At 33.6% G+C, this 11,043-nt stretch overlaps 1 protein-coding gene across 1 annotated transcript; it reads right to left on the reverse strand.

The window, feature by feature from the left end:
• Positions 1-5,579: 5,579 nt before the first annotated feature.
• On the reverse strand, positions 5,580-8,390 carry LOC127075041 (D-aminoacyl-tRNA deacylase). Its single transcript, XM_051016491.1, has 9 exons — positions 8,060-8,390; positions 7,797-7,980; positions 7,576-7,718; positions 7,290-7,353; positions 7,103-7,155; positions 6,882-6,937; positions 6,600-6,674; positions 6,194-6,370; positions 5,580-5,996 (listed from the first exon to the last, which is right to left on the reverse strand). Exons 1-9 carry the CDS (start codon positions 8,309-8,311, stop codon positions 5,909-5,911), a joined length of 1,092 nt encoding a protein of 363 aa, XP_050872448.1. The 5' UTR covers positions 8,312-8,390; the 3' UTR covers positions 5,580-5,908.
• Positions 8,391-11,043: the final 2,653 nt, after the last annotated feature.

Raw genomic sequence — 11,043 nt, forward strand, 5'->3', positions numbered from 1 at the left:
TTTTCTCTTTTCTCCCTTATTTTAATTGATTTAAAAATACTTTTCTGCAATTTAAAATTCTGAAAATTTTGTTATATGTTTCTCATTTTATTTCCAACCTTCCATAATATTTTTGGCCATTTATTTGGTGTTTTGAAGGACTTTTGTGGATTTTCCATTTTAATTCTATTTTAAAAATACCTTTGATGCATTTTTATTTCAATTAATTGCATTTTAAATTTATATGACCTTGTGGACTTCTGTTGCCCTTGGATCATGATGTTTTTGACTTCAAGTCTCATCAAACACGATGGATCTTGGGTGTTGATGGGGTGAAAACCATAATCCACCAAAATGGATGATTGATTTTGATGATAACTTGATCAAATATTTTGATTCAAATTGGGTGTGATCTCTCTTATCCCCTTCTTCTTCATCTCCTTCTTTTCCCTTTGATCAATTGGATGGATTGTGTCCATCTTGTTCATGATGTATGGATTGGTACTTGATCAACTTTCATCATTTCAAATCTACCTTCTAAATGATCATGGATCATTTAAGGTACTTTGGATTGATGCATAAGTTTATCCTAAGTGTCGTGAAGTGTGGATTGAAGTAATGGACCGTCCTCCTAGCCTTTGTGCTTAATCATCCCCTTTCTTTTTCTTTTCTTGTGTGGCATGGCTTTAGGAGGATGATTTACATATCATTTCTCTAGCATCTATTAACACAAATATTATTATTGAGCGGCCTTAGATAGTTGTGACTTCTACATAAATCCAATTACGATTGCTTAACATAGCACTAACTTTATCCCAAAGGCAATGGCATTTTTATAAGGGAGATTGCAAGTCTCCTATTCCTCATGGTATTGTGTGAAAATGTTGCTCCTTTTCAATTTGTGGGAGCCAGTGGCATACTTGTTGATTTTATCCAAGTTGGATCCCTTCTCATAAAGGATGTAGAGGTTCATATTTTCATGCTTGTGAATGGATAGTTGAGTGTTCTCCAAAAAATTACCAAAAACATATTTTCATCTTCACTAACATCTTTTACTAACACTTTACTTGTATTAACTTTTACTTCAAAGTCATTTACATTTATGCCTTTATTTTTTTTTATGTCATGTCATTTACTTTATGCTTTATATTTATCATTTCATATCATATTATTTGTGTTTACATCATTTTGTTATTTGTTCATTTGGATATTTCTGTATATCATTGTTAAGAAGGCATTAATAAAAAAGATATTATTTCTCCTAACTCATGGACTTGTGGTTACTATCCTTGGCATCATTATGGAGTTATAGACTTAAAATTAGGATCTTGACCATTGCTTTGGAATTTGTGACTTAAGACCTTGGAATTCATCTGATACCTATGACTTTGGAAATCTCTGTGAAGACTTGGATTAGTTACTTTGGTTCCATCTGATATATGAATTACTATTTGCTTACGTTACTTACTTGAGGCTTAGTCCAAAGGAGAAAATTCTTGTTTGACTTATGTCATAAAACTTGTTATTTCTTGGTTAGATCTTTCCTCCCTAGCTTTTATTTTATGCTCTAGGGTAGTCTCTTCTTCTTCTCCCCCTCTTTAATTTTCAAAATCTCCTTTCTTTTTTAAAACCTTCTTGTTTCCTAGCTTGAACCACTTTCTCAATAAACCATGACTTTGGTCAAGTGATTCTCAAAACCTTTTTCTTGAATAAATGTTAATCCATCTTAAGCATGTTCAGACTAATTTCAAAAGACTTAAAAAAATGCATAACTCATTCAAACCATTTTGTGCCCTTGTGTACTTTTTCTTTTAAAACTTTTCTCAAAGCATTAGACATGATTCATTTCGATAGTCGAGTTATAATTCTCCTATCTCCATAGTGTTGATGATAATTCTTTTCCATCTGTGGGAGCTAGTGGCATACTTGTTGATCTTTATCCAAGTTGGAGTCCTTCTCATGATGATGCAAATATCTCATACTTGTGGGTGACTAGTTGAGTATTCTTCTTAAAATGAAAAAATATATTTTTTACAAAAATGAATCAAAACAAACTCCTTTTGTCATTTTTACCACGAACTAAGAGGTTCTTATCCTCCATTTCACTTTGTTGGTACGTAGGCATGAGACTTCAAAAGTCTTAGCAAACATCAAAATAAATAAAATATGTTTCTCTTCCAATACCTCCAATCTTTTAACAAACAACACCTTTTTCAAACCATAATGTACATATTTTCAAAGAGGTTCCCATGGATGTTTAGGGTGCTAATACCTTCCCTTTCATAAGTAAACCCAAAACCCTTGTTCTCTTTTTATTAGTTTTGTTTTAAAACTTCTTTTGGTTTTATTCGTACTTTTTTCCTTTTCCTTTGGAAACAATAAAAGCGCGGTGGCGACTCTTGCTTTACGAGTTAAGTTAATCAATAGCTTAATCTTAAAAATTTTACCGCTACAATTCTCACACTTTCATATTTCAAACTAAAACACCCATCTATACAACTGTTCTTTATCTCCTTCATCTTCAACAATGGTTGCTACTCAACAACAACTTTCTCCCAGTCGCTTCATGGCTAATGAACATCATCCCACCATGGAAGGAATCCCTGAATTAACTCTCAACACTCTTATCAACGAGTTAATGGTGCTCTGCAAAATGATTGTCGACTTCAATAATCTAAAGGTTAATGGGTTCGATTTCTCTGAAACCCTGGAACTTCAAGGATGGAAAACCTTCTTTGAGAGGCTAATTGGTCGTGTGTACCCAGTTTTGGTGAAGCAGTTTTGGGTGCATGCCATTACTGAAAAGGAAACAATAACTTCCTACATCATGAACAGGAAGATTTTCATAACTAAGAAATCCATTACTGACTTAATCTCTCACAATGGAAAAGGTAAAAGAATTCGCAATGCCAAGATCAATGCTAAGAGAGAAGTTGTTATTGCTCATGTCATCTTCAAAACTAGAACCAACCTTGAGGATGATAAAGGTCCAAGTGCTAAGGATTTGACAAATAACCTAAGAGTGTGGTTTAAGATCATTATGGGTTGTATTCACCATAGGCCTAACACCGACAGTTATGACTACATCAACACATGTCAAAAGTTCATGTTGTTCTTTTTGGAAAAGGGTCCCAAGCTAGGACTTTATCTTGTTCAAGTTCATGAGGGATTATATCAGAGAATCCATAGCTGGTGGATCCTCGAAGAAGAACAAAAGCAAGTTCATCCCTAATGGAAGGCTCATTTTTTACATTCTTGTTGAGAATGGTATGGTAGATGACCTTCTGGTCAGTGGCTTGGCCGATGAGCTTATGAAGGATGCTGAAAATATTTTCTGGGGGAAGAATCTCAAAAGCATGGGTCTAATTTCTAAAGTTGTAAGACCATAATCCATTCCCTCAAAGGATGAGATATGTGAAATGAGGACTCCATTAGACAACTTTCCCATTTTCACTCAGGTTGATCCTCTAGAGGTTCCATAGTACTATCTGGAAAGCTATCAGAAGGATGGAATTGATCCATTGGTGGATCTTTTCAATCTACCTGAAACATATCAAAATGTTCATGGGAAGAGGGAGAAGGAATCAAGAGGAGAAGGATCTTCAAGGCCTCAGAAGAAGAAGAAGAAGAAGAAGAAGAAGAAGAAGAAGAAAGCTTTTATCCTTTTGGATGAAGATGAGGTGTCTCTCAGTTAGCGCCAAAAAGCCATGCTTCTGAAGGATACATCTTGATTTGTCCAGCACTCTTCAAAAGCTTATGACACTACTTCTGGTAAGCTTTCCGAAGATATCACTCCTACTATTTCTGATTATGTAGTTTCCGAAAGGATCTTACCAATCCAGCCTACTCCCACTTCTCAACTCATTCTAGTTATTTCCAAAATATTTGAATTAATCTTACTTACACCTCCTCCCAAAACACCCAATATATAACCTGTTACAAAAACTCCTCAAGTTTCTGAAACTCTGTCATAACAACAACAACATCAACAGATACCATCAATACTATCTCTTTCACAGTTACAAACTTCATCCACTTCACCACCATTTGTTTCTGCTCCCCAAATAGAAAATCAAAATATAACAACCCCCAGAACATCTCCTTCAAGAGTTTTCGACGGCCATGTGTCTGAAAGCACTCCTGAGGGCGTGTTCAATTTTGAACCTTAACCAGTTATATTTGACCCTGAATGACCTTCAATCATTATCCCCTTACTTCCAACACTTTTTGGCCCTGATCTTAATGAAACAAGAATTGACCTTACTGTTAGCTACCCCAAACCATACAATCAGGACATGATATTTCAATTGATTCTATCCAGACTCCTTCTGCCACCTCCTCATAACCCCTAGCCCTTTATCTTTTTTAAAAACTTTTTGTTTGTTTTGTTGCTTCTTCTTGTATCTTCTCTGCCTTTTTGGCTTTATCAATGAAAATTGTATTTTTTTCTGATTAATTCTTTTTTTTTGTCTATATCTTTTTGATTGATGACAAAGGGGGAGAAACATATCTAAGGGGAAGATTCGTAATTATTCTGACATACCTAAATTCCTAACTAAGAACCCAAACATTGCTTTATATTTTCTGCTAACAACTACTTCGAAGAATAGTTTATTAAATGTTTTGCAGGGTTATATTCAAAAATCAGAATGGTTATGTTCAAACATCAGAAGTTCTTATGATAGTTTCTAATGAAATGGTTTTTCATTTGAGCCGGTAAAACCCTCACGATGATGATTGAGACTCAGATTCAAGCGCATGAATCTTTAGAGAATTAATAACCATGTTCTGGACTTAGAACTTTGGGTACTTGGCATCAAGTTCTTCTGAAAGTTCTTTTTTAGATAACTTTGGCATTGGCATCTAGCTATGAGGAAAAATTTTCTCCATAGTAATCAGATTGGACAATTAAGTTCTTGAGAAGAATTCTCAATTCTGAATGTTCTTCTTCTCAATCAGGTTCTGAATGTTCTGCTCTTCAAAGGCAATCTAGTTCTAAAAGAGAATTTCAAAGAGAACCAGATTTCAAGTTCTGACTGAAGATAACTAACTCTAAAGTTTCTTCAAAAAGAACTCAACTAAGCTTCTGAAGTGAAGTTTATCAGAACATTGATGTTAACAAACCAGTATTCTGAACAACATCAATCAACTTCTAAAGATAAACCAGGTTTCATAAATTACTTTTTTTTTCATTTGGATACTAGTTCTTGGAGTGTTGGTCAGGTGGCATTTGCGGTTCTTGGATACGGACCGGGTCAGATCGAAGCATGTAATTGAATTTTTGAGAACAATCTCATGTGGATTGCTGCAAAAGATGTTTAATGATTTATGTTTTAAGTTTCAGTTAAGAGAAAATGTTTAATGATTTAGCTTTTAATTACCCTATTGTCTGTGTGTGTCTTTATTTTCTAAAATCTATGATGCATAAGTTTTAATCTACTATTTGTGTGTAATGAATGATGCATAAGTTTTAATCACTTTAAGAATATACTTGTAAGAATATATGGTGCATTATAATAATAGTATAGAAGTTTAGCGATACTCCCTCTGGTTTTTTTATGAGCAACAATTTATTTTAACAAAGTTTAGAGCATAAAATCTGTAAAAAAAATGTGAAGTCTTTGGATTCCTAATATGTTTCAGATTAATCTGTCATACATTTTTCAACAATGATCTAGACTACAATTCTCCAAATTCTACAGCGCCTCAAAATTATTTATATAATAAAGAGATATGCAAAATCGTTTTTTCTAATTGTAAACAAACCAAAATAACTCGTGCTTTTCTTCAAAATCTCTAAAATATCATCTTTAAATTACTGAATAACAAAATCACTTTTAGTGCTATTCTGGTCTACAAAAAATTTGAGTCTGTATTTGTCTGCAATCTGCGTATCCAGTATTCACATATCATCCTCTAAAACCGATACTCAATAGAAGTTGTTTGGCTTTCCAATTTTAATATTCTGCTCTGCAAGGAATCCTGTTATGGCATTCTTCTGCCACCCCTTGAAGCTCCTGCAATAAATTTCAGAGTAAATATTAACTTGAGCGAAAAGTAAAAGCATTACAGTCTATTAACAACTTTCATGCGTTGTAGTTGCAGATGATTTTTTATGAACTTCTTAGCCCTCAATTATCATATAGCTTTCAGTTAATTCTTTGCATGCATGCAAACAACGGTTTTCAGAAGGATGATGTCTCGTTAAGCTTACTTTTGGTCAAGATGTGCAAGAATTTCGCCACCGGGAAAAGCAGATTTAGTGGCCTCATATGCAGCTTTTATAGACTGTTTCCAAGTTCCTCCAATCTCCACGCTTGTTTCTCCTTTTGGATCTTCCATTGGCACTGAATATCCAGAAAGTAGGTGACCAGCCCAAACATCATCTTTCCTATATAGCAAAAGCAAAGCAAGTATCATTTTCATAGCTCGTTTACGTGTTTATTTATTTCTTTTATTCAAGGCAACAAGGTTAAAAAAATCATTTCGGAGATCACAATATCTTAGTAAAGTAAAAGGGGTTTTAAAAATGACTTAAAAGTTAAAAGAGGTTGAGACTTGAGAATAGTTTCTATTCTCACATTTATGTAATCAGAAAAATCCATTCTAAGTTCACTTACAATATTACATCCATATGCCTAGGCACATAATGTCCACCGCCTATCCCAAGAAGCACTTTCTTCTTATCATTCGCCCTGTATGAGTGTGAGAATTAGATTCATATTAGAAAATTTTCACCAATTGCTGAAGGAAGTTCTAACACATAAATGAAACAAATCTAAATATTGACTACAATTGGATAAACAACTTAATTAGGTGATTATAGCATAGGTACTTATCATATAAGTTATTTCTATAGCAAATGACAAACTAAAATAATTTTCCCAACAAAATCATTCTACCTGCTCCAGTTCCCAACATCAGTCCCTCCTCCAAGTCCAAGTCCTTCCCAAACTAACTGTAAGAATCCAAAAACAACATCATTTCAGTAAACTTAATAAGATACTGCTAGCACAATTATTTTTGCGCAAAGCATTTTGCATTTTGCAACAGAATGCATCCATACAGAGAAGCTCTACATATTGATGCAAAGGTTATGGAAGAGTATAAAAGTAAACTCAACCTGAGCCATAACTTGAGCAGCATCTTGTCTCTTCCAATAGTCTTCAGTACTACCTATACCAGAACAGAAGAAATTCAGTTGTTAACCTATGCTCAAATTGTAGTTAACTGTTAACATCTTCTTCTGGTACTAAAGAATGATTAGAGTATGCAATCTATCAATCTAGGAGGAAAGAAAGAGCACTCACCAATCTCCAGAAACATGGTTGGCTTATTTGTCAAAGGTCCGTGATGAGTAGCCTCCAAAGTAATCTAAAATGAAAATGATTCCAGAAGTGCTTTTCAGAATTCAAAACACATATTCAATACATAATATAACATTAAGCCATCTTACTCCAATATTGAAAACAGAAAAGCATAAGTACTTGACATAACTAGAAAAACAAAAGGCTAATTAGTCAAAAACAGAAAAATTAATCACACAAAGAAAACCACATTAGATTGCGATTAAAATTTAAAGTATAAGAAAAGAACCTCAAATTCAGGGACAAGATTATGAGCTTGAGCAATATTTTTCAAAAGTCGAATCCAAGGTCCAATCCTAGGATTTGGCATTGCTGCCCATCCCGGTTTCCCACCTTGAGGTGGAACATCACCTTCACGCAAATGAGGAACTCCTGCAAAACACACACACTGTCATCATAATGCTTTGGCGAGGCACAAACAATTAGAGGAAATGGTTAGCTCAAAATTACCAATAGGATGAACAGTGAGGGCAGGTTTATTAGAAGCAGCAGTGTGTTTACTTAAGAAGATAACTTCATCAACAACTTCTCCAGTAACCTTTTCCCACCTTTCGTCCAAATAATCTTCCACAACTATACTCTTTCCATGAAGCAAAACCCTCAACCCTTCATTCACAAAACTCTTCATATCATCCTAAAATTCATAAACCCTCAATTACAACAAAACATTACTAATAAATTAAGAAAGTAAAGAATAAAAAGAAAGTTTGAACCTGGAAAAGGGGTCCGGGTTGCCAGCCTGGAAATGCTAACAGGGCATTGGCCGGGTTGATTGAAGCCGGGTCGATTGTTGTGGCAACAAGAAGAGACACCATTGGAAGATGATGATGATGATGATGATAATGGGTTGAGGATGAAGAAAGGTTGGAAAGTGATTTTGATGGTGGGATTCTGAGGCTGCTGCGGTTTAGGTGAAAAAAGGGGTGACAGGAAAGAGAACGAGAACGAGCAAAAACATGTAGCATGTCACATGGAAGAAGAACTTTGTTTGGTCACTTGTTCTTAAAAGTAAAATCTACAAAGGTTGTTGTTGTTGGGTATCTAAATTGTTTTTATTCAATGTATGTATCAAAAGTCTTAACATATACTCCCTCCGTTTTTTATTATAAGTCGTTTTTGACTTTTCACACATATTAAAAAATGTAATAATTATGGTATAAAAAAGAGAAATTATGAATGGTTTTACAAAATTGTCCTTCATTAATGGTATTGAAAAGATAAATTGACATAATTAAAAGGAGAGAGAATAATAAATATTTAAGGGTATAATAGGAAACATAACATTAATGATTCATTGGTATTATAAAGCGACTTATATTGTGGTACAAAATATTTTTCCAAAGCGACTTATAATAAAAAACGGAGGTAGTAGTACTACTACTCAAATATCTCTTTTTTGTTACTAGTGATTTAATTTATATAAAATTCACTAAGAAAAGAAGTATCCGAGGAATTAAACTTATTAACAAAATTATAGTTAATATTTTTTATAATTTTGGTACATTTCATTACATACTCTAAAGATAAAAGTAATATTAGTGTGAAAGAAGAATTCGAGAATCAAAATTGTTAACAAAATTATAGTTAACAAATATTTTTTCTAATTTTGACCATGTTATCGATCAATGTTTTAAAAAATCAGATTGATTATCAAATCGATGGAGGTATTGGTTCATTGATTCATTGGTCGAATCACTGAGTTACTTGTCGAATCGTATGACTAAATCAGATATTTGATTGAATAAACTGACTTCTATAATAAAATTATATAGTTATTAAACCGATCAAACCGGTTGACTTGATCTCTAAAATACATCACGACGCCTACAAAATTTTAAATTTTCAAAATATCATAATTTCACAAGTTCATTCTTTAGATTCAAATTATATACGTAGTCATTACACATAACAAAATAGTACAAAGTATAAATCCAAATAAATTTTGAATAGAATCTAATTATAATATAAACCGAATAACAAAACAAGTGAAGTGTCTAATAAATTTAGTTTTAAGGAGGGAAAGTTGTTCCAACTAAGTTTTGAATAAAATCTACTTATATTTTAATTTTCTTTTCTTTTTCAAATATTATCAAAACAATGTCGTTTTTTATAGAAAAAAATAAGCATTTAACCTGACGGTTTTCCAAAACCGTTTGTTCGTCGGTTTTGAGTGGTTCTCACTAATTCATTAGTCTACTCGATCCAACAATCAGATCAGACCAGTGACTCCTCTGTTTCTCGGTTCGACCGGTCGATCCAGTATGGCTTTTAAAACATTGTTTTATTATAATATCATGTTATTATTAGAATATAATTGGTATTAGTATTTTAATCTCTATTTATAGAATAGTCATAATTGTATAGTAGAGAGATATAGAAACTTACATTGTATACATATCATTGGGAAATCAATAGAAATAAAGGCATCTGGTTCTTACATGGTATCAATAAGCATCAGATACTGATCCAAATACCTAATCCTAATTGTGTCGCCTTCTCCTTCTAAACCCTAATTACATTGTCTTCTTCTTCCTCACCCTAATCGTGTCATGTGTCGCCTTCTCCTTCCTCCCCGCCTCCGTTTCACATCACTAATTCACCATGGCCAAAGGAAGTGAGTCCTTATCCTCTCCTACCAAAACCTCAACCTTCTCTCCTTAGTCTGACACTACGGAAGTAACACCATCTTCTACCCTCCCCGCTTTCCACATCTCAAACATCATAAATCCCATCAAAATTACCTTGAACGTCAAAAAGGGTCAGTACAACACATGGTCTGAACTCTTTAAAATCCATGCTCGAGTTCATCAAGTTATTAATCACATTACTCTGACCGAACTTGCATCGTATCCTGACCTCAAAACCACTGACCATTGAGACAACCTATGTCCCATTAGTGAAATTCTAATTAAAATTTAGAAATGTTTATAAAAAAATACATAAAATTTGAAACTTTTAAATAACAAGACTGAATTAATTAAAACATATTACTTCACATATATATGCTTTTAATATATTTTACATAGAGCTTGACACCGTTAAGACTAGTGGCATTGCCACATATATAAAACTTAAAATAAAAGTACATGAAGAAAACCAAAAAAAAGCATAATAGAAGGACCTCTAAATCCAACGAGACTGACACTTATATTGATTGTACATAATATTATATAGTAGTAGCGATGTGATCAGCGTTTGACAAAACGCTAGCAACCTTCAGTCTTGACATTATCATAATCTGTCACTCCATAGCCTTCCCTCCTAAACGGTTTAGCTTGTCGCCTGATCGTCATAGATCAATCCAAAAATGCAAGACAAAAACAGTACATGGCTAAGATTTACGTACAAGTTTAAAAGTGGGAATAGGATATAAAATAGTAATATATATGACAACCACAATTATTTAAACAAGCGTATCTTTATCCCATATTTACCTTTACTCTATAACTGTTTATTCTAATGCATCCCTGAACTATATGTTAACTCGGGTCACTAAGCACTGTCAAAGATATCTATCCCATTTATCAAGATTAGATATCACAAGACCACATACCACCAACGTACTCCCAATTATCAAGAGCTACACCACATAACTTCACGCGGAGTCCAGGTGTTATAAGCTAATCATCCCTGAGGATTCAGGCCAAGAAACTCATCTTGCCTAGCATGCATAAATAATAATCCCCGTCGGGATTGT

Source organism: Lathyrus oleraceus, chromosome 4 (genome assembly GCF_024323335.1).
Source record: "Lathyrus oleraceus cultivar Zhongwan6 chromosome 4, CAAS_Psat_ZW6_1.0, whole genome shotgun sequence".
Taxonomy (NCBI): domain Eukaryota; kingdom Viridiplantae; phylum Streptophyta; class Magnoliopsida; order Fabales; family Fabaceae; genus Lathyrus; species Lathyrus oleraceus.